The following is a 24,146-nucleotide window of genomic DNA, read 5'->3' as shown; positions in this document are numbered from 1 at the left end:
GAAATATTTCAAGAACTTTAGAACATACACTGATATCTCCAGCTACCACTTGGATATCATCCTTAGTCCAGCAGACGTGGGGTTTGGGCTTTCCATGTATAGTGCAATGCAGGATTAAATCTTCTCCTTCTTGTAGAGTTGTATGTCCAAATTTTTGTATGAAGTTTGGCTGTTTTCCCTGTACTGAAAAAAAATTATTCACTCTACTTTAAATGGCAAAACTAAAGCAACTGAAGCAAAAATCCATTCTCATAGTTAGAACTTTACCACATTCCATGACAAAGAGAGCCTTCATTGACACCTGGAACTCAGGATAACTTGTTTGCAAGACAGGAGTAAGCACACATCATTTATCTATATAATATAAAGTTTGCTGAAACACATGGATATCAAGCATCCAAGAATTTCATGCATCAGCAGTGATATTAGATCCACGGTAATGATAATGAATCACGTTCTTTGTGTAGGTAATAGGTTAATATATGTGGATTACTGTGTTTCAGTGAAGAGTAAATAAATATCGCACACAAATTTAAAGGAAAAAAGTTAAGACAGCTAACTTGCATTTAGCATACTGTCATACATCACACTTCACTTTTTTTTATTCCAATGTTCCAGTCTAAAATGTTGTTGAAAAAAAATATATTGTTCTATATTTACAGCAATGATTACAGCCAGAACACGGCCTCTGTACTACTATCATCAAGATCAATATTTTGGCCATCATTAACACTAAGGCCACACACTATGAGATTATGCAGTACATATTTGATTTAGATGAAGCATGGGCACATAACTGCATTTATTTTGCAATAACCAGAGCACATGAGGTGGAGTTTGTATTGGTTTCATGCCAACTGTAGGAGGACAGATGATACCTGAGCCAATACCAGAGTACAAAGTCTGGCCAATACAAATTAACTCACCAGAAATGTTTGAAGAAATTTCAGTCATCTGAGTCAGTTTGTACTGAATCAGAGCTTTGCTTCATGTGACAATAAATTTAATGAGCTGTAAAGCTGGATGTAATGAAACATCATACTTCTACCCAAAGTTCCACTTAAATTCTACCTCCGTGGCCACATTAAAAGAAGAAAAAGACCTCAGAATTCAAATCAAGTATTCATGACTCAGGGAATTCAAAGCAGCCCTGATGCTAACACACAGAACACACACAAAGATATATACCACAACAAAAATAAACATTTTGCTTCCCTAATTCTTGTTCCTCTTTATGATAAACTATAATATATCTCCATAATATTGAGCAAAACTAATCATCAGTCTTTTCAGAAATTGAAGTTACTGAAATGTACTACGAACTATGCCAGCATCACCCCATTGTATTACAATAAATAATTTTGCTTTATGCTATTGTGAAACAAAAAACAGCATACGTCACAAAAGTAGCCAGCAACATCTAAATCCATAATATATGGATTATTAGCCACTGTCCTTTGGATGTATTTGTCTAATGTGGGACTGTCAAACATGGTGAGGCAGACATTTTCACCTCCTGTATTAATAAATTCTTTGCTTAGGTGAGCTATTACTCAAAAGAAGCTTTCAATAAAGTCTTAGCTGCGTAACATTCTTCCCATCCTGTAGGTCTGAGGCCACAATACAAAGCAGAAGTACGTGACTTTTACTCTCATACTCTTGCTAACCTAAGATAGCTCAGTAGATCAACAGTTGAGTTCTCAGCTGTTGAAAGCTAGCATACACACGCTGCCACCATTGTTACATTGCAGAGATTTGGAATCTGCAGCTTCACTTCAACAGGAGAAACAACCAACCAACCAAAGAATAAAAGATTTGAATGGAACTGTGACAATGATCAATCAGATCACATCTTGATGTTGAATCAGTAAATCGGCAGAACACAGAAACTAAAATGACCAGTTTCTAGACAGCAAAGTGAAAAGTATGTGCAAACAAAACCATGAAGTGGCAGTAACTACAACTCTTTGAGGAACATGCTACAGTACTCAATAAAGGAACATTCTGATGTAAAAAGGAGAGATCTTCCTCTGACAGCAACCTTCAAGAGGAAATATATGGTTATATTTCACCAGTGATTTGCCCATGATATCATAATGAAATGCCAGAATAAGCTAAAACAACTTGCCAATTAAAATTGATTCCTAGGATAGACATTGTATGAACCACAAAGGATTAGCAGGAACAGATTTTTTTTCCCTGCCTTATGGAAGGAAACAACATTTCAGGTTGTCAGGGCCACTGAAAACCCACCCTGTCAACTTCATCCAAGAAATTTGTCTATTCAATTCATAATATTAAATGTTATATATTTGTTGGAAACAGTACAATTCTGTGGCAAGCTGGGGAACTGGCAAGCATGAAAAGGAAAACTCAGAGGTCTGGAACAATGCAAAAACTGCAGGTGGGGGGAAAACCTGGGCTTGACTTCATCACATGTTTTTTTACCACCCCCACTGATGCTCAAGCACAGGTGGTACCAGATCAAGCCAAATTGTTTTCAGCAGCCAGTTTTGATTACTATGATTCACAGTTATTCTTAGTCTGTTTACCCTGTGCACATAATTTCAAATCTCTGAATGTCTTGAAATGTGATGTTAGGAAATTTTCTCAACTTCTAACTGTATCTTCTAAAAAAATTTAGACTAGACTGAGATTCATACCATGCTGCTCAGAGAATTTGGATTCTGTCAGCATTACTCTTACTTGAAACTGTATTTTATTGTTTGGCGATTTTTGTTTTAGTCAAGCTACTAACACACAAGGAATTTTATTAAGAAACATCAAGTGGGTCGATGATCCCAGCTGATCGGAAATAACCATATCCAGAGCTCAAGTCTCATTGAATACCATGGTATAGCCTCAAAAAGGAAACTGAGCTGTAATTTTTAAAGACAAAACTCCCCCGCACACACAAAATAATACTACCTTAGCCTACCAAAGTCTCCAGAAAAAGGAGCAGAAATAGGCATACCTTACCAGTCATTTGAGAGGAAGCCACCTTCTCCACTGCAGCTCCATCCACATCTGATCCAAAGCCAACCAGAGGAATGCCTCAGCTTCCCTTTGCCTATTGACTCACACCTAGGCCCACAATCAGGCTGCTTCTTTTGAGAAATAAAAAGAATTAACCCCTTTCCCCTCCAAATTTGTACACCTTGTGTAAGCACTCTTTCACATAATTCCACTTCTTCTAGTCAGGCAATCTTGTTCACCACTTTCTTTTTTAATGGGTGCCTGTATATGGGGAAGGAGGAAGGGAGGTTAGGTTAGTAAAGTGCCTAAGCAGAATATTTTTGTTGTGAGTCTGAAGAGATATCTAAAACTGCTCCTTAAGACAGCAGTCAGGAAGATGGAAATATTCTTGGATCTTACATTAATTATAGGTTCAAAACTGTGACCGTGGGAGTTCAGTATGGTAAAACAAGAACACAGAAAAAACAGAATTCAAAACACCCATATGTACTATTCTGCTTGTACGGAATGGTTAAAAGAAGGAGGAAGCAAGGTATACACAACACGAACTATTTAGAGAAAAAAAAAGGTGTGGGGGGCAGGGAGAGGGAGGGAAGCCTGGCAGGAATTTTACAGCAATTTTGGGGGGGAACTCAGAGTCATCAAATCAAGAGTATTTAACCCAGACTACCAACAAAGCAGTACTCAGTATTGACTACACCTTTGTTTACAAAGCAAAGCATTAAAAACCAGGACGCTTTCAAGAATCTCACTGTGTAGTCGGTATCTCTAACCTCTTTTTAAATTTTATTTCTTGCAGCTATTAAAAATGTGGCTGATATCCACATAACTATTAAAAATTACACGTTTTAAAATATTTCTGATTAAAGTTTGATGCAATACGGTACTCACTCTGAGATATGTGAAAATCAAGTTTTGTTAATCTAAAATTCACAGAAATTTCCAAATTCTCTGAGGAAAGTTTTATTGAACAATGAGATTAAAAACTTCTGCACTGATTTAAGATCTATAGACGTGCTACAGTATTTTTACCTTATGTTTATACCTTTTTGATTAATAATTATATCCAACTATGCAAAAATGGTATTTTCAGAAAAGACAATATGTTGGTTTTGACCTTTTACAATTTCACAGTGTCACATAGTAACAGCATGAATGTAATACTTGTGTGCACCCTTAAATACAACTGTATACTTAGATTTTGAAAGTTGGATTCCTTTGCATCTCACTCTCTTTTAACAACTTGAAAGATGTTATTTAATATTTAAATAGAAGCTTAATTCTAGGATTTAATCCAATAGTAGGAAACTCATTCTTTCACAAATAACACGTTTGAGTAAAAATGAAAGTGGATGTGCTGGCAAGGGCACAGATTATAAGCCACTTCATCTGCTTTTGAATTGAACAGCAAAACTACTGCTTGCTTTCTTTAGAAAGGCAGCTGGCTTCCCTGGGTGACAGGTAATCTACTGCGGTCTTCCATATAATCTTTAGACGCATATAATTTTACTCAGTGTTCAAAGACTGTTATCAGCATTCTAGTCATCTCCATTGGAAAAATTTTTGTTTTGTCTTTGCTTGACGTAGTTGGAGACAAGACCACCATTGGCTTTTTTTTTTTCTCTCTCTCTTTGGTGACGATCTGTTGAAATCTGAGCTACGGAATTTGTCAGTTAGAACTGGCATTTATGGTTCAAGTTGGAAAAGGAGTGTTAACCTCACCAAGCGTGGCTTTTCACTACCATTCTTCCTTGGTAGTTTTGCAGTCAGAGGGCAGCTTTTCTTTAGTGACTTCCTAGACAGAAGTAGCTTAAGAATGTCCTTCTTTAGCCAACAAAATTGAGCATGGATGGTGTTTCAACACCATATCATAGCGGTGATCATCTATAGGGACATCACATCAATGCAGCTTCCTCATCTGCAAAGTCTTCCAGACTATCATCCCAAATCAAGACTCAAATAGCAATGCCTTAAAAAAGTCCATTAAGATAAGCTACTTCCATGTCTTGTTCAGTATATGAACTACCAATAGGACTTTCAAAATATGATTTTAAAAAAGATAAAAATAAATACGGAAAACACAATCTTTAGCAACAATCCTCATTTCATGAATTATTTAAACTATAACTCAGAAGAAAATCAGATTTTAAACGTTTTTCTGCAAAGGGGGGGAAAAAGTTAAGTATACAAGACTAGAAATATGAAGCATGGTACATATGCAGAGTTTTACTGTAAAAGGTAGAATATACTTGTTCATAAGCATACAGAGCATAGATTTGCAACAGTTTGAACAAAATCTACTCTCTTGCTCTGAAGCATCTCTTAATCTCTTCCTCTCTCGGAGCAAAGATTACAGTCTTCCTTGCTATGCTTGGGAGTGCGTGTGTAACCCAAACTCCAATATCAGATAACATTACTGGTTAGTTTCTAATAATAATAATAATGAAAAGACTGAATAAATCCCACTTGGGTTCAAGCTTTCTCTCACCTAATTTTGCAAACTACCTTTAGATATTGTCTGTCAAATCTCACGTGAACCAAGTAACTGAGATCTCTTCTGCTTGTTCTAAAGCCTTTTAAGTAACATTAAGAATAAGAGCAGAAACAGATTTAATGTAATGTGTATGAGAGAAAAGGTCTGCATAGCTGTTCCCTTGTAATACCTCAGTCTGGATGTACATTAGGAAGGAGAAAGAACACCCCTCTAGGAGTTGTCTGTTGCCTTTTCAACTCATAGAGCTGATTACTGTAAATAGTAAATAGTCTTTCTTGAAGTGCTATCAAGCAATTGGATCTGAATACCAGTCTATATCCAAGCTACCTCTGGTTTCTGCTCCATGACAAGATGAAAAGTTCAAGTTTTTTCACTTTGATAGAACTACAAGTGAGGTTGTGACAAGATCTTCTGAACAGGATTAGAATCCTTGACGCCTGAAGGACAGAAGCTCACCCTGCATTGCTGTTTTGCTCCACAAGTGGCTCTCCTCCAACCAAAATGTCAACTTTGTGCTGAACTCACCCACTCACCATATAAAGATGACAGAACAATGATTATTCTAGCAATGAACTTTCTGTAGTTTTCGAGATGAAGCATCCACACATTAAAACAGAGATGCAGCTTTGAGTCCAGCCTCTACAGAGCTATGACTCTGGTACTAGCTTTATGACAGTTAGTGAATAATTTAAAGGCCTGATTCTGGAAGTGGCAAGGCAGAAGAGAACATCTTTGCTTTCACTCCTGTTTCTTTTGCCCCTGCCCCCCCCCCCCCCCCAATTTTTTCCTTTCTCAGTGCATAAACTTAGCCTCAAGATTGAAGGCAAAAATGCCTGGGAAAATGATCTGAGTGTTCTATAAAGTTAGCTAGAAAGCAGAAAGCAAATCAAAACAACATCCATGAGTACTTTTAATTTTTGAATGATGGGCTTCTGGAAGAGTCACAATTCTCAGTAAAAACAGAGCACTGAAGGCAGCCATCACCTAATTTTTTTTTTTCAAACAGAAAATAAGTGTTATAAACAGGATACAGTTATCAAGCACTGGCAGCTGTGCAGCAGACAAAACCTTACAGAGTGTAGGAGAGGCATGTGGGGTTTGTTCTTACCGTAATACTACTTAATGGAATGAACAGTTAGGTAAGTCAGCTTGCTCATGAAGGTTTTGCTGAATGTTTGTAACAACTACTAAAGGCAGATAATGTCACAAGGGCATAAGTACACTAAACTGAATTTTACTTTTATGAAAATTGAAACATTCAAAATTGTACTAATTAAAAATAGTTTTATTGTGAAATGGAAAGTAAACTTTTAGAGAAGAACTGATTTTTACAGCTGGGAGAATGGAACAACCTTTTCAGGAGATGACTGAACTCAGAAAATTGTTCGTTCAGGGTTTAGTTAAATATTTTGTTCTGTCATTTGCTCACCACCTCCTCTCCTCTTCCTCCAGCTCCCTCTTATAGTTGTGAGGTTGTATTCCCTTAAGAACTTCTCCTGTTTCAAAGTTACAGGAATTTTAATAAAGTTACAGTCACTGGGCCAAAATATCTAAATGTCAGTGTTCAATTTCATTGACGCCGTGCAATTTGCAATATGTATTCTGCTCACAGCATGCTGCACAGTAGAAGGCTTATTTTCTTTCAGCAAAATGTGGAAGAGAAAGTAAATATTTCCTCTCTCTAAATTTTCCACACTGCCATAATCATAATATGAAAGAAGAAAGAATATTTCATAATACGAAAGATGAAAATCAAAGATGCAGGAAAAATCATCTGTCTTTCTCTCAATTGGTTTTACCGTACTTAAACAAATACTAGAAGTAAAGAAAGATTCAAGTGACATTTAAGGATTTATGAATGAATTCTTCCACTAGCAGTTATGTTGCTTTTATCAAATATTTAAGCAAAGTACTTAAAAAATAACATCTACGGCTGTCCTGGTCAAGAATGAAATGCAATATGTCGATAAATTTCTGTTTTGGATTAACTACTTTGAAGTTACAGAAGAATTCTATTTGACTGATCTTTTAATTATTTTTTGGTGTGAGTATACTTTTGAGTATTTCTACAATGTGATTGTATGAAATAAGTGCATTAAAATTTTTAAATGTGCATAAATGCTCATTTCATAAACTATTATTTTTCTTTTCCTATATATTAACAATATGGAGAACTATCATAAATACTTATAATTTTAATTTTTAAGAAGGCAGAGAAGTATCACAAGCATCTCTCTAAGCAGATGGATATGTTGGAAGGTCTCATTTTGTAAACATGTACAGGTTTTGTTCTACTGTATGCTAAGTGCTGCTTATACAAATCCTGACAATTCTGGGTCAAATCTCTGTAGTGCAGATTATCACATCTCTATTGGAACTACTGCAGCTTTTATTTGTGGAGATGATCCTCTGGAATGAGACTGAAATTTAAATCTGATCTATGGCAGTGCAATCATGAATATTACCATTTTATACTAAGAAGCTTTACCTTACAGATAAAAAAAAATAAAAATAAAGGTAGATGAGAAAAATGTCATTGGAAATAATAAATCTTATGTTTAAAATAAAATTCAGTGTCCTCCTTCATCCCCACCAAAAATTGTATCATAAAAAATATGTTGATCTGAGCGCACTACCTGTGTGTATTTTGACATGTAATAGCCATTAAAACTGTTTTCAACACTTCATATTGCCAACATATTTAGAATGGGAACCAGGTCTTAGATTCTAGAAAATCTTTGTAACTTATTTTTATCTCAACATCACTATGAGAAAGAAAAACAATCATATAATACTGGTATTAAGAAACAAGCAATATATCGAGTGTGGCATAAAAGTAGTTTGGTACAGATGGTGAAAGATTCAGTGTAGGACAATAAATTTCATGTTGCCTTAGCATGTGAGAATTAAGTCCAGTGCAGTCAATATTGTACTTTTGTGAATAGCCAGTACATTAGTGATATGCTAATATAGACGACACACAGCATTATCCAGTCTATTCTTGCAATAGGTGGCCTGTTACCTTTCACGTGGAGAATGGCACTTGATGATATGGTGCCACTAGAATTTTTAGCCCGAACAACATAGAGGCCAGCATCTTTATCACACACCTTCTGAATGAGTAAAGTATGCTTTGTCTCCTTTTGTAAAAGCTTTAAGTGCTCATCTGCAGTCAGTTTCTGGCCCTTCTTGTACCTGAAGCAGAGAGTCAGTTTTCAAGTCAGATTTGTATCATTGTATGTCAAGCAGAAACTTCCAAATTCAGAAAACCTCTAGAACACAAAGTTGGCAGCAAGAGAGAGTTCACTGTCATGCTCTCAATCCTCATTTTTCCAAGTTATATACAAATATGGATGCATATTCAAATTATTCAAATTGTTGGAGAAGACAATCTTAACACTAGAAAACGTGGCTCTGAAAATGGTTTTGCATGGACAAGTCACCCAGTTATCTCACTGCAGTAATCAAGGAGAGAGTAGCACGAAGGCCTGTCCCCTCAATTTTTTGCTGAAACATTTTTGCTAGTAAGGTGTTCAGTCAATCCATATTCAAATCAGGGGAAATAGCATCTTAAATGCACAAGCAACATACAAACTTTCTGTCTTATAAAGAACTTTATAAAGAACAGTCAGGGACCCATTCCTCCACATGAGCCCACACGTTTACTTAGCTCACATAATAGACAGGGTAGAACAACGTATCATGACTTATTTCAGAAAATTGGTGTCATATACTAACACTTGAGGATCAGTCACCATGTATTGGTATTGACTCCTGATTTATGAATTGGAAGTGAGAGAAAATTCTGGCTCTTCTTGCCTGATAGTGTTTCAGTATAAGCTGCTTTTAACCTAATCCAAATGCATACATGATTTTCCAACTATATATCCAACAAAGTGTCTATAGCAGTACAAAATACATGGTATTGGTGTTACCATACTATTTTTTTTTATCACAAAGATATTAATTTTCTATTTTCATAAATTTATCATTTGCAAAATGCTTTCAGTTGAATGTTATTCTTAAAAAGACCATGTATCATCAGTATACATACTTTTGAGCTAAATTAATGCTTTCTTATGATAAAACAAAATTGAAGGTACCTTGTTTCACCAGCAATACTCCTCAAAGTGTAGAATAACTGGATTTAAATTAAATTTATTGATACCAATAGAGTATACCACCAAGGCTGCAGAGTCCAGTATTTTTCTCAGTGCTATAGAAGAAAATTCAGCTTACTAAGAGCTTATAGTTTACTTGTTTTGTCTTCTGCACAATATATATGTTTTACATGTGTAGTATTAGAAATGTCTTCAAGTTAAGATTATTAAGAGGCATATCTTACTTTAATCCATTAAAGGAAGGCCTCCACTGTGAAAGTCTAATGGAATAAGCGAAGGAATGGCAAAAAAGGTAAAAGTTTATGAAAATAGGCCAGCAAATACAGGACTAACACTGAAATCTCGGAATCCTGCCTCCTTTTTCAGTTCCTATCTATCTTTGCATGGAACTTTTAAAAAGTCATATTAAAATATGTTTGTATTACAATATCTGTATTTCTCACAATAGAGTATAAAGAAATCTAATTAGACATATAGCAATTCAGAGTGAGAGACAGAGAGAGCAAGTATTTCATATAAAATGGGTATTCATAGTGTAGACACTAGGGTTTTGGTTTTTTAACCTGTAACCTCTCCTGGTTTTGACAACTCTTTCACTTATATATAAATGTGTGCACCCCTACACATAGTGACTATAAATATTTGTGTCTGTCTGTATATTGTGGCAAGTTCCTGAAACAACACAGATGAATTACTTACAGTAAATCTGGATTGAGTCTTTCTTTTAAGACATTACTGAACAAGTGGATTGTTATAGCCTAGAACATAAAAAGTTCTTGACATACTTGCTCAAAGAATGTTGGATATGCTTGCAGTTGTTTGATACTCTCATTATTCATAAAATTAAGTACAGAGAGATTATTTCAAGTAGGTTAATTGTCAAAACAATTTTGAAAGTGGGAAACATGCAGAACTGTGGAGTGGTAAGGATACAAGCCATTTATTCTAGTCTATAGATTAATGAATATAGATATAAGTGGTTCAATGTGCCTCACTAATAGGTATATTTAGTTTTTCTCGTTATAAGCTACCCACCATGTCAGTGTAGGCTCTGGGAATCCTGTTACTTCTACTTCCAAGGTTACTGGAGAACCTTCCATGACGGTTACATTAGACAGAAGCTGGGAGAAGTTAGGCGCCTGTCCAGTTAGGCTGGCCATGCTGTTCTTTTCTGATGCACTTTTAATCTCTTCTCGGGTAACCATCTGCCTCTGACAGCTTCTGGTGGCGTCTGATTGAAACATGAAACCTGAGAATGCATCAGGCAAAGCATGCAGCCTGTCCTGGGTTTTAGTACAGTTATTCAAGTCATGCAATTGTTCTTGTGCTTCTGCCATGCTTTTACAAAGTTCAAGGTGTTGCAAATGTGTTTTGCACACTTCACTCCTCATGCTATATACTGGTTTGGCATTCACTGTGCAGGAAGCAGTGCTAGCCTCAGATATTGCTCGTAAACTATAAGCCAAAGGAGCTTCTGCTCTGACTTTTGGATCAGAATCTGCTGAAGAGATATAAAACTTCTCAAACTGATCAGATGGAATTTCCATTCTAATATTTGTAGCATCAGCATAAGCAGAATTTGTTAGGAGATCAGATGCTTCCATCAACTTTTTACCAATAGTGTTTTTCTGTATTTGCAAGCTATAGGAACTGGCATGCAGATTATGAGAACTACAACAGCATTGCTCTTCTAGCTCTGTTTCAGAAAATAAGACGTTGGATTCTGGTGTCTCAGAAAGTGGTGGCAAAGAGATATCATCAGGTGATATACACTCATATTCATCTCCAGAGGGTATTTCTTCTGCCAGGAACTCAGTCTGTGAGCTCTTCTCTTTGGCTGAAGATGACAGCTCTGTATCCTGTGAAACAAGATCCTTACCAGCTGGGCAGATAATTGGAATATCAATATTCCTCTCCTTAAATTAGAAGGGGACAGAACAGAAGTGAAAGAAGAAAAACAGAGAGAGAAAGAATGAGTTACTGTTCTAAGCATCGCCTTTTCATGCAGAAGCTATCAACAATATTTGAAATATTTCCTCTAATTAAGCTTAATTATTCTGAGAAGCAGGAGGAAACATGAGGAAAGGATAGTCATTAGAAAAGTTTGCAGAAGTTAACTGGAATTTCTAACTGTTTGGATGGACTAGCAGAAAACATAGTACAAGAACTTAATACAGCAGTAACAATAAAAGTACCTCTTTCCATAAACAAATGACAACTTGTGGATTTCCTGCTCTTTTTATAAGAGTGCTTTTTATAAGAGTGTTTGTAGTGTGTGCGTGTGTGTGTGTGAAAGGAGATGGCATAATGACATCTCAATGGGAAACAGTTACATAACAAAAATAGATTAACAGCTAAGTTACTAGACTTCTGTTATTTGAGAGTCACTGGTCATATTCAAGATTTACAATTAAATCTTTAAGATATTTTTTCAAGCATTTTATCTTTTCCTTATTTTGTGACAGTTGTTACAAGATCTTGTTCAGATATTAACAGAAATTAATGGTAAAATTATTTTTTATTTCCTTGAACCCATCATATTTTACAAGTAATTGGATTTATCACGAGTGCATTCACTTCAATTGCAAAACATCAAAGACATTTGATTTATTATAGTCTGCCTCTTGATTTTTGTTTAGTGTGTAACCACATAGTCGGGCCTATCAGGCTTCACTTGTGTCGGGGCTCACAGCAAAGGTGTTCACAATATTTTCTTATGGTATTCTCTTGTTCTCTTAAAAATATATTTAATCCACTAAGCAATGTTTCTGTCACCTATAAACTGTTCATTCAACGCTATTGTGTGGTACACCCGGTGTCTTTGTTCTCCAAACCAGACTTCTTTGGCAGTACCCAGTACACAACTGCAGCAGCACAGTTGTTTGGACTTTTTTTGTTTTGTTTTGTTTTATTGCTTTATTATAGAACCTAATCATTGGAACGCTAATTACCACAGTAAAAGAAAAAAGCAGAACCTCACATGCACACTTGGTCTGTACATATGCACCCATATCTGTAGATATGGTAAAATTAATACAGATTTTTTTCTAAGTTAATAAAATCGTTATTTAAAAGCCAGGTGACCGGTGCCAAGTATGCAAATGAATGAATGGAAGAAAGTTTGTTTTTTACTGTGTCTATTTTATCTAAAACATTCATTTCACTTGTAAGATGAAGCTCAAGTTTGTGTATTAAATGCTTTCCACATGCATCCTCTGATGAGCATCAACTCCCAAAATATCTTTGAATATGAATATATCATGGATGTAAACATAATAATTCTCTTTCCAATTTAGTGAAATATGTCAATTTTTCACCTTTCCAATTACTAAGAAAAAAATAAATACTTGAGTTGCTTCTTCACTTGGCATATATTCAAATTTTTTACTGGGGTTCTAACTAATTGTCAACTATTCCTAGGAAATAGTTATTTTTAGCAATAGATTTCAGTTTGCTTATACAATGTATTTTTCTTGGGTTTGCAAATTTGTCATCCAGCTCTTTTATCCTTATCAGTATTGTTCTAAGTAACCATGTCAGTTATAAACCTGACCAGATTTGCAAGTCTTTCTTAAATTAAGTTTTAATAGACACTTTGGCAGCAAAAATCAGGCTATTATAGTTTGAATTGCACTAAAAAATTTAATAAACCAAATCTAATTAAATATTAAGTGTCTCAAGAATATTACATTCTGAGCAGGTATATGTAAAAAGCATAGATCAAAATGTCCAAATTGACAGTTTCTACTGTCTGAATGAAATTAATGATCCAGATCCATCCTATTGAAGAGCATATGCATATGTGCACACATTGACATACGTTTGTGCAACTATGGGAAAGCCAAAACGATGTTGGAGTACTCCACTAACTAATCTAGTATCCTAGTGCAGGGCTGTGCTGCCAGTTTCATGGTCAACACACCTCGGGGGCGGGCTACAGAATAGAGCAGAGTTATTCCAAACACTGCTAAAAATGACCCTAGGGAAACTGCTGTTGTGCTGATGAAAAAAATTGCAGGTGGGAAGTGAGCCAACTGTCAGACAGGCTTTGGCAGCATGAGGTCTTTCAGCCCTGGTGTGATACCTGCAATCAAATAAGCACGAGAAGTACCCGCTTTCTAGAGGGTGCTACTTATTACTGAAGCAAATTAATACTGCAAAAATAGCTTGCAGAAGTGTAGACAAAATTATATACTGTTGGCTCACTGGATGAGAGGCTGGGAGTGGGCCAGGTCTTTTCTCAGAAGGCATGAAAATGGAAGACAGAAAAGCCCTAGTAAGAAGAAGCTGCTACTTCTTTAAGTGAAGTATGGAGTGATGAAAAGAGTGGAGGTATCATAGTTGTCATACTTCACATCTGATATTTGCTGTTCTACATACCCTTTACTTCTTCCATTGGCAGCTGATGTGCAGTCTGACAAGGACTGACAGGGCTGTGGCCTAGCAAAATACGAAATAGAGCTATGGCCATCTGCTGGGTGAGGTGATTTTCCAGAGGGTGGCTTTTTGGAACAGACACAAAATTCTGAGTGAAATCTAGGCTACAAGTCAATGGTGAAACTCTCATTGGCTTGGAACAGAGGTGACAAAGTTAATTAAACTCAATTTTGGCTCATCAGCAGAGAAGAGGATATTCTGTATTGAACTGAAGGGAATGTTAATGTTGGTTGAGTCTCTATAAAACACAATTTAATGTCTTGTAGTATTGGTCTACGTTATCAGCTTGCAAAATAGAAATTTTAGAGCTCTAAATCAATTGCTAATGCATCCTACCTTTGTAAAGACTTATATATACTAACATCCATTCACATGTTCACGAAAGATTTCACATAGTGAATTATTTACTTTTGCAGACCAAGACCCCAAGGCATCAAAATGTTCTATAAGATAAAGGAATTAAAGTCAATTATATTTTTTTATTTTTGTAAAGCCTGTCTTTCTAAGACTACATTTATTCATTTACAATTTGAAATCTTTCACATTCATTTACCATGTATTCATAAATAAGACATTTGTCTTCTAGAACTTTTACCATTCTAATACATACCTAATAACTAATTTGCTTTTGTATATGATCTTCAACATGCAATTCATACTTCAGAACTTATGATCTCTGTTGCATGGAATTTTGGCAACTGAAATGTAACTAAAATGTTTTGATGTGAGAGTGAAGTAAACTATTTGATGTTAATTTCTGCTGTTTTGTTGATGTATAATGTCATACCAAGAGTACAGCAGATTGTGTGATGTCATCATACTGAACTACTGACAGCTGTAGTTTTGTTACATCGTGTTTTTGCTGTGACTGCTTTTCTGTTATTCACACTGCTGCAAAAGTGAAGCAATTCTGGCTTTGTATTGGATTTCTAATACTGTAATTAAGAGAATCTAAGCCCATTAATGTCTGTAAAAATGTGTTATTTCTGACAAGCAATGAAACAAGGAGTAAAATTCCTTTGAGAATACACAACAATGCTCATCAATATGATTTAAAATAAATAAATCTCGACATGAAAAGCAGATACCTGTTTAGTGTTGGTAGGAGACATGCTCTTTCTCTTCTCACTAACGCTTTTTGAATTTGTAAGCAATATATCTGATCCCATCTGAAATGAAAATGTTTATTTTTTTCTGATGAAGACCTCAGTGATTCAAAATATCTTAATTCCCACCATTATTTGTTCAAGTTCTAAGCTGAGTCTTCTCTCATAGCATATTACTCTTAATTCAAATACTTCCATACCTTGTCGCTAGAGGTTATATGACTATCAGGGTTCTGAGAAATACTAACGGGAGTCTCCTTTATTACTTCCTACATTCCCTTAAGTCTCCTTTAAGGAGAGTGCATAATGTATTCTCCCTTGAGGAAGGAGGAAAAGTCGAACATAAGATGGCTGTGTTATGAATACTGTGGTAATAGTACCACATTGGAAAATTGGTAAAAGAGTATGAAAAGAAGATTTTCAAAAAAAATAAATGTGGTGCTCTGTTGGGGGAGAATGAGAAGATACATAGATGAGTAAAAAGTCTAAAAAAAAATAAAGTGAGTAAGGAAGAATATATCCATTGGATGGAGGGCGAAGGGGTATCTAAAAAAATTGAAATAGAAATTAAAATACCAAGACTACACTGAGAGCATTCAATTTCAGGGAAGCTCAAGCCTGAAAAGTAAAAAAAGTTTCCAGTAATGCACAAAATCTTTTAAGAAATAAAGTTCTGGTAAAAATAAATACAATAATAATAATTTTAAAAAAAAAATCGAACTGACCCGCTGCTTTTTTTCCTCTGCTTCATCTATAACAGCCTCACATGCATCTTGGCTATTTCCTTCTTCTTTTTGCACAGTAACCAACTCTTCAGCAAACACATCTTTCTGCCATGTGAAAAGAAAATTAAGGTTATACACAACAGAAGGTAGTACTTGGTAGTTACTCATGCTCTGTACAGTGGTGTAGTTAAACAATAAAAATAGACCTGTCCTTTCATCAGGACAGGTGTATATGGCTTATGGCAAAAATATGCCACAAAACCTGATTTATTCATTCCTGGATAAGAAAAAAAAAGCATTTTTCAAAGCTGAGGGGATCTTTTTCAAGGTAGGGAAAGCACAGGACACTAAAGACTGAGGAACTCAAGTGGGTGGCCAAGAATCTGAGGAACCCATTTGTACCTGATATAAAGAAAGGAAAATAAGGGATAGGCAATATGACATTTTTCTTTCAATTTGTTAGTTTAAAAATGACAGGAAATTGAATTATTATCCATGGCATTGCATACTCATGGTGTCTATTTGTCTGGATAATTTGCTGAACGATTTCTCATAAGATTCAGACATCAACTATTGAGATGCAGTGGAAAACAATAAAAACGTTAGTTTTAGAATCTCAGAATACTCCATATAATACAAAAAAAATCTTTCATCTGAAAAAAGTTGCATAACTACTCTCTATTGCAGAAAATTCCCTTTTGATAATATTCATTTTGAGTAAGAAGCATTTTTTCTTTTAATCATCTCCAAGAATCACGTAAATGAAAGGTTAAAGCAATCAGTAAAAATTTATGAATGATTATGTGAGGAAAAGAAAAATGTTCTCCAAAAACCTCTGTTAAAGAGATAACTTTACATTTATCAAAATTAGTCAAAGTATTACATTGTATTAAGCTAACAAGAAATCAAAAGATAAAGTCCTGTTCTGACAGAACCAGGTGCTACTGCTCTGCACAAAATACCATTTTGTACCATTATGTACATGTGAACCAGAAGGAGAACCTTGAAGAAGCTAATTGTTATTTATATTCAATTTTATTTATGCTAGTAATGACAGGCAAAGTTTCTTTCCATTCATTTAATGACTTTTGAAACTCATTTGTACTTTTGGCATCTCTTACTGCTTTTAAGTGTATTAATGGATAATTTGAATGTTGATCAGTTTTTATATTATAAGAAATAATGAAAAATTCCACCAAAGAAAAGTGAAACAGCATTCAACATAAACAAAACCAGGATATTTAAGCCTCTAACTCTTCTAACTTCACACAGTTACCCCACCATCTATTGCTGAATGTGGTTTGATGCATTACTTTGAGACTGAGGGATAGAGTAGACTGAGTCATTATTACAGAAATCTATCCCTCCAACCGTCTTCCATAATTTGGGCTTAGTTGATACATTTTACCTACGTATGCTTAAAGAAGCGTACCAGAATACAAAACTAATACATTTGTTGTTGTCTTTATAAGTCAGGCTTTTTAAATGTAAATGACTTTGGTTTTAACATGATTTGTATTTGGGGATAATTTTTCCTATAATGTAATAAACTACATTGTTTTGCATTCTATAGATCTGGCAGTTATCTGTATTTCAGTACCAAGGGAAAAAGAAATATGAAAAAAGTATTTGTCTAGGTATTCAAAGAAAGAAATTGTGACACTTTCCCCTAAAGGTTACTTGAAAGCAGTAACAGGTCTGAAAGAAGTCCAGGAAAAAAAAACAAAACAAACAACATCGACCACAAACAAAAAAAAGCACACAGTGAGTATCTAGTGTCCAAAGAAGTGGCATTTCATTGATTTATAATCATTACTTCAGGTAATGGAAAAGTGAATCAAGAAATGTTTCACACTCCCATAGATGACACTAAACCTGATATGTTCATGCAGATGAAATATATTCTCCAGATAAAAGAAAAATACCTGAATCTCCTTAAATTCTCTCAGAGATCTACACAACTCATCAACAGAATTAAGAATTTCTTTGTACTTTGATACAGATTTTTCAACATACTTCTTTCCTTCTTCAAAACCTGCAAAGGCAAAATAACATAAAAGTTCTTTTATGAAAAACAAAACCCCAAATACCTCAAACAGACATATAACACTCAATATACATTATATCCTCCATATAATGCAATAATTATATTTTTCTCTGTGTTTATTTTTTGCTGGAGTCCAATGATGCAGAACAATGTGTTTTCCAACCTATTACTAGTTTACTTGAGATTGGACCTCACAGTATCCGCGTGTCTTCTGTTGGGCTTCTCCTTGATCAGAATTACTACTGTCTGATTAGTGACATTGCTTAAAAAACCCACTGCCCTCAAAGTGTCTCCTAAACTATTAGACCAATTATATAGCTAGAAGACACCTAGATCCCTGCTATAAGCTATAAAAAACAAAAGACAGAATGGAGAAGAGAGTATGAGAGGAGGGAGGGTAAGAGTAGGGGAGGGAGGGAAGGAGGGAATGAAGGAGAAAAGGTGATCAGTTCTCTGAATAGTCTTTTTGACATAAAATTAGAGGAATTTAAAAACACAGCATTGAAATCTTATATTTACTACTTGACTTTCTAGGCTACATATTATCCTTTCACATTTGGATGGATACCTTATTTTTTGGATAAAGTTAACTTCAACAGGTATACAAACATTTTGAGCTGGAGAAAAAAACAAAATCCTGAAGCTGGCTGACCTTCATTCTTTTCAATCAACAAGTCAACATTACAAATCAATACAATTGTAAATTCAATAGTTACAGAACAATCCACCTTTTTTTGCTAATAAAGTTAGCAATCACATTCCACTAGCTATTTACAATATTAAAGTAAAAATTCACTCAGCACTGAAGTATAACTCTCTAATATATTTTGACTTCAAAGGGTTGGTCTATTATGAATTACCATAAGCCACGAAGCCTTAATTCCAAGCTCAAAAATATTACATGGACATCCACATTAAGATTTCAGGGTGAACTCAGTCTGTATATGGAAACCCAAATAGCTACCAGACTATTTAGTACTTTCACATTTCTATTTTTTAAGTACTTGTTCTGAAGTCTTTCACCCCTTCTAGTCAATACTTTAAAACACCTTTTCTTCTTAAATCAACAAATCCAGGAATCCTCTTCTGTCTGTCCTAAGCTATTGTGTTTCTATTTTTATTTTTTCAACATTTCCAGACAGCTCCTCACCATATAACTGTTTAGCCAAGTCTATAATCTGCTGAACTTTTTCTTCTTGTTGAGGCACTGTAGACTCAATAAACTTATTGAATTGCTTGTAGAGAGTCTCTATTGCTTCTCTTGTTTTGCATTCTGCAGAATACTTGCCAACTCTAACGACTGTTGCACTCACATCTTCAAAGCAAAATTGACACTAAAGTAGATTGAGAAGGATAAAACACTATTATAATGAATAATTATTAGCAGTTCAAGCTTTTGTAGAATAGACTGGACTATTCTTAGACTTTTTTTTGTTTGTTTTCAGTGGCATATACTATGCCTTAAATACTGTGATTACAACTTAACCTGGAAAACATTTTTTTCATTACAAATGTTGTTGTAAGTATTAATAGCTGCTACATTTTCTTTAATCATTAGATCCATTAAGTTATTAGTTAAAGCTTTTGCAACACGTTTTATTTCTGAGTTCTTTCTATTTTGTGCATCTACTGTCTAATTTCACAGACTTCATATCGTGGCCACAGTTATACCTGTGTAAGGGCAGCAAGATTGCTTAGATTTAGTCTGCTGGCAAATAGAGTTACTCTCAGCAACCATTAAAGATGCTGAGGTTCTTTCTACTTACAAAAAAGGTCTTTAGAATGTACCCTTAATAAACACTTCTGGTTAACAATACTGAGAGAATTGAATCTGGTACTCACTCAATATCATCTGCATTACATCATTATGGCAAGCAGCTAACAATCAGTGTACTTAAGTACCATTAAAATTATCATTTAAGATTGTGTCTATCCTCTGAAAGAAAACAAGTAAAAGGTGCTACTTCACAATGAGTAAAAAACATCTTGATGTTTATCTCTGGAAAATAAGTTCTGCTCTCCAAAGTTTAAGGCTGGGCAAGGCATATGTTAAACAATGAAAATGTACAACTTAAATTTCTTTGCTAACAACAGATGAAATAACACATTTATGTGATCACTGGACAATGAAAACGTTTTAAAACATACTTTAGTATTGTGATCCATAATTAAGGGAATTTATTCATCAGACATTTAGATGAATTTGGAGATTTGAACAGTGTTATTTCTAAAAATAAACAGTGATGACAGGAATGTGCTTGACTCACAGCAGATGCACCAATGCAGTGTGGCACAAGGGAAAATACTTTTACAAACTTAAAAAAAAATATGGCAACATTAAGGCAGTCCTCAGATATATTAAATTAGAGAATTCCCCCCCAAAGACTTAGACTTTGCTACAGGCCAAAAAAAAAAAAAAGTATGTTTACCAAGCATGAGTATTAAAAAAAGGTGTTAAGATATTGAATGTTTTACATTTTTGTTAATTTATTGAATATTTTAAATTTCCATTCCAAAATTGCACACTTCACAGACAGCTCTTCCTGACAACTGGGTATTGTGATGACCTGTCTCTTGTCATTTGGCTGCTATCAAAGAATGCTCCAGAATACACCTACAGTAAATGAGCTCAGAAGTATGATCACAGCTAAGCTGAAACCTGGTCTTATGCACAGCAGTGCAAGAATACAGTCAAGTTGCATGTTTTTCCTCTTTTCTCTACAAAGTTACAAAGAAAAAACAGAAGAAAATCTAGATTTTTAGCAATCCTTTGGAACCTTCCAAACCTTTGGAAGTCACAAATTCTCCCTGTATTTATCAACACTTTTATTTACCCCAGCCCTGGATCACTATTACAGCCATAGTGAGGATCTCAGGTTTACTAGTACCTCTTCCATCATCTGTTGCAGATGTTCCATGAGATTCAGATTTTGACTGTAATCCTCCACAACTTTGCCAAAGTCACTCAACTGTTTTTGTAACTCATTAATTGACCCCAAGAGGACTCTACCATTAAGTTCATTTGCTGCAGAGTCAATGAATTTCTTCTCTAAATTATCCATCTTCTTTTTAAGCACCTGTTTAAAGATGCAGCAATGTTAAACACCACAAAAAATATTTGTTTTTAGAAATAAAAAGTTAAAAGACTATGAAAAATATACAAATCTAATTCTCTTTCCATATTTTAAAATGACAAGTAAGTATAATGTGCATTTCCAAAAGCAAAGTAAATCTACAATGTGATTGAAATCAACATAATTATTTGTTAAATATGGAATTGAATTAAACTTTCAGTTTATAAACAAATATCCCTGGTAATAAAACATTGGATCTTGAATAAAATAACATTCACTGAATAGGCAAAGTAAAAAAAAAAAAAAGAAATATTATTAATCCTTCAGACTCTTACTTCAACTAAATACAAGTCAATTTAAACCAAGTCATTTTTTTGCCCTACAATATTAGCATATTGCACAAGAATCTGATATTGGACATTACACAGAGCAATCTGCTGTGGTTGACCCTGTTCTGACCAAGGAGTTTGGACTAGATGATCTCCAGAAGTCCATTTCAACCCCACTGATTCTGTGATCTGAATTTACATTTATAGATAAAATCACCAAGAAAGGAGAAAAAAAAAGGTTTCAGAAGTAATAACAAAATAAATAGCAAGAATAGAATCACAGAAGCTACCGAAACCTTGAGAAAAAATATGAAGGAGGACACTGGCACTGCTAGCTCCGGATACTAAAAGGATAATTTGGTTACTAAAATGGCCATTGGAGGATTTGGAAGAAGAGTTTCCAGTGAGAAGGGCTCTAAGGTGCCATAAGCATGATCAACTCTAGGTAATGGATTCAGAAAAGGGCTCTAAAAGCTTACATGATGAAATGAGAAAGGAAAATAGATGAATACAAAAGGGAATGTGCTCATTTGTTCATAATTTTGATAGGATATATGATTTATTTATTTATTTTAAGGAGAGAGAAAACTAGGTCACACCTTGTGAAGGAATAGAGGCAGAAAGAATAAAAAGTTATGCTGAAAAAAAAAACAGGATAAACAGGATAAAAGGACTGAACTTTAGGAAGTCAGCAATTGGGATGAGATCATTTTACTGAAGAATTAAAGGAACAGAACAATGAAATATGTCTTCGTGATTGAGACAGGGGGATGATATCAAGCTTAGTGAAAGGGAAACTCAATACATTTTGTGTTATCTCTTACCGCTAAGCACAGGCCATTTCAATTCAGTCAAGCCTTTATCAAGACTAATATTTCTAGTATTACCTGTATTTTCTCAGCATATGTATCAACTTGCTGAATATTTATTTTAAGCGCTTTCAAATTTCTAGCTTTTTCAGTTTTCTTGGTATAGTTAAACTTCAAATTGTTGAATTTCTTTTTGAGATCCTTAAATGATTCTCTGAGCTGAAAGAGTAAGCATATTTGTCAGTAAAAAAAGAAATCAGCACGCTTCCATGTATTTTTTTTCCATGAGCTTTTTGTCCACAATCTGAAAACTGAGAATTTAATACAGAAATTATTAACACTGTGCCATGTCATAAAACATCCTTATTTCCTCAGATTTTTTTTCTAGTAGTGGAAACTCATAATCTTGCTACATCAAAAGTTTTGCAGTCTGACTGCTGAGTATTGTTTCCAGACTGGCTGAGTTAAAAAGGTTTGACTCAAAGGTTGAGATCCTTGCTCAGCCAATCCTGTCCTAGAGCTTTCAATGACTTCAACTACAGACAGGTGACTTACACATACATTAGTACATTTGGTGGAAATGGTAGCTGTGTAAATGTATACCCACATTTAGTTTGCAGAAAAACATCATTTTACGGGGTTTGGGAAAGTATATTTGTATTTACAAATAGTATCTTTCTCCTGCAGTACAATATTTCACTTATGTCAGATTTTTATTATTATTTTTTTTTTTTCCAAATAGGAATTTATCACTATACTGGGAACTAATATCCAGTAGTCAGAAAAGTTGATAGATTCTTCGGAGTTTATCTCAAGACTAGATGGAGTCTCTCCCAAACTAAATTGTTCAGTGAGTCTATAATCCTTATACTACAGCAGCTATGGACTAATATGTAATAAAATCTGTGGGGAAATAAGATGGAATAAACAGCAGCTATTAGCAATGGAATAAGACTGGAAACCTTGCATCTGAAGAGGTTACACAGGTGCTCAATTTTACAATGTCCAAACAAAATGTTCAAACATTTCAGCACGATTATTCACAGCATACAAAGATGAATCTGGTTCTTTGCAGAACCAGGATGTAGATTATATGAGCACCTACATTTTAAGTAAGTGTTCTGTATGGTAGCAGAGCGACTCTGCCTAACAGACACCCAAATAAAACCTCACCCAGCTACTGCTACATAAACATGGTACGACGACAGTATTTTTACCAGTTAGTACTGGCTTGATACAGCAAATTCAACATAAGGGGAAATGATTACTGTAATAATATAAATTATGAACTAGTAGCTCTGATAATGAACTACTAGTGCCTTTCCAGACTTTTCAGGGGGACCTATCAGCTGAGACTTCCTCAGAGAAACTGTGGATGCCCCATCCCTAGGGGTGTTTAAGACCAGGTTGGATGGGGCTTTGAGTAACCTGATCTAGTGGGAGGTATCCCTGCCCATGGCAGGGGGGTTGGAATTAAATGATCTTTAAGGTCCCCTCCAACCCAAATCATTCTATGATTCTATGAGATAATTAATATTAAATTTACTTCTGCTAAATTTTCTGAAGAACTTTTCTGTTACTTAGATGGAATTTGGCTATATTTTCTTCAATCTATAAAATATTTTAAAAATCCAGAATGATAGAAATAATACTGATGAGTTCGAGGAAACTACACTTTTTTTTGCTAGACAATTTACCAGGATTATTTTAAAACACACCAAAAAGAAGGGTTATACACGATCAATACTTGTAAAGACGGTATTTCTTTACCATGGGAGCTTTAACTATATTTCTTTACCATAACACACAGCATATTTGCATTTTCTTTCCTTTTTTTTTTTTTTTTTTTTCCTACTCTAAGTATCTGTTTGCTTCATTGTCATTGTACGGGTGTGTACACCATATACACTTAATAAACCATATAACTGTATCTCATTCTTTGTATTAGTAACAATCTATAAAGAACCATATCAAACATACTCAGATAAAATACATTTATAGCACTATATATACATATATTTTTAAGTA

General features: G+C 34.7%; 1 protein-coding gene across 4 annotated transcripts in view; it reads right to left on the bottom strand.

Moving 5' to 3' along the window:
- The window catches only part of CCDC141 (coiled-coil domain containing 141), an 84,072-nt gene that overhangs the window by 2,265 nt on the left and 57,661 nt on the right, over positions 1-24,146 (bottom strand). For all 4 annotated transcript variants that reach the window (XM_040561822.1, XM_040561824.1, XM_040561825.1 and 1 more), the window contains 8 exons: positions 22,197-22,337; positions 20,795-20,983; positions 19,057-19,240; positions 17,785-17,894; positions 15,860-15,964; positions 15,117-15,197; positions 10,627-11,507; positions 29-8,665 (listed from right to left, as the gene is read on the bottom strand). In XM_040561822.1, the coding sequence (XP_040417756.1) occupies positions 8,392-8,665; positions 10,627-11,507; positions 15,117-15,197; positions 15,860-15,964; positions 17,785-17,894; positions 19,057-19,240; positions 20,795-20,983; positions 22,197-22,337 (1,965 nt within the window). In that variant the 3' untranslated portion in view covers positions 29-8,391. The remainder of the gene's footprint in view (positions 1-28; positions 8,666-10,626; positions 11,508-15,116; positions 15,198-15,859; positions 15,965-17,784; positions 17,895-19,056; positions 19,241-20,794; positions 20,984-22,196; positions 22,338-24,146) is intronic.

Source organism: Cygnus olor, chromosome 6 (genome assembly GCF_009769625.2).
Source record: "Cygnus olor isolate bCygOlo1 chromosome 6, bCygOlo1.pri.v2, whole genome shotgun sequence".
Taxonomy (NCBI): domain Eukaryota; kingdom Metazoa; phylum Chordata; class Aves; order Anseriformes; family Anatidae; genus Cygnus; species Cygnus olor.
The sequence above is the reverse complement of the archived record's forward strand: the minus strand, read 5'-3'. Positions and strand labels throughout refer to the sequence as shown.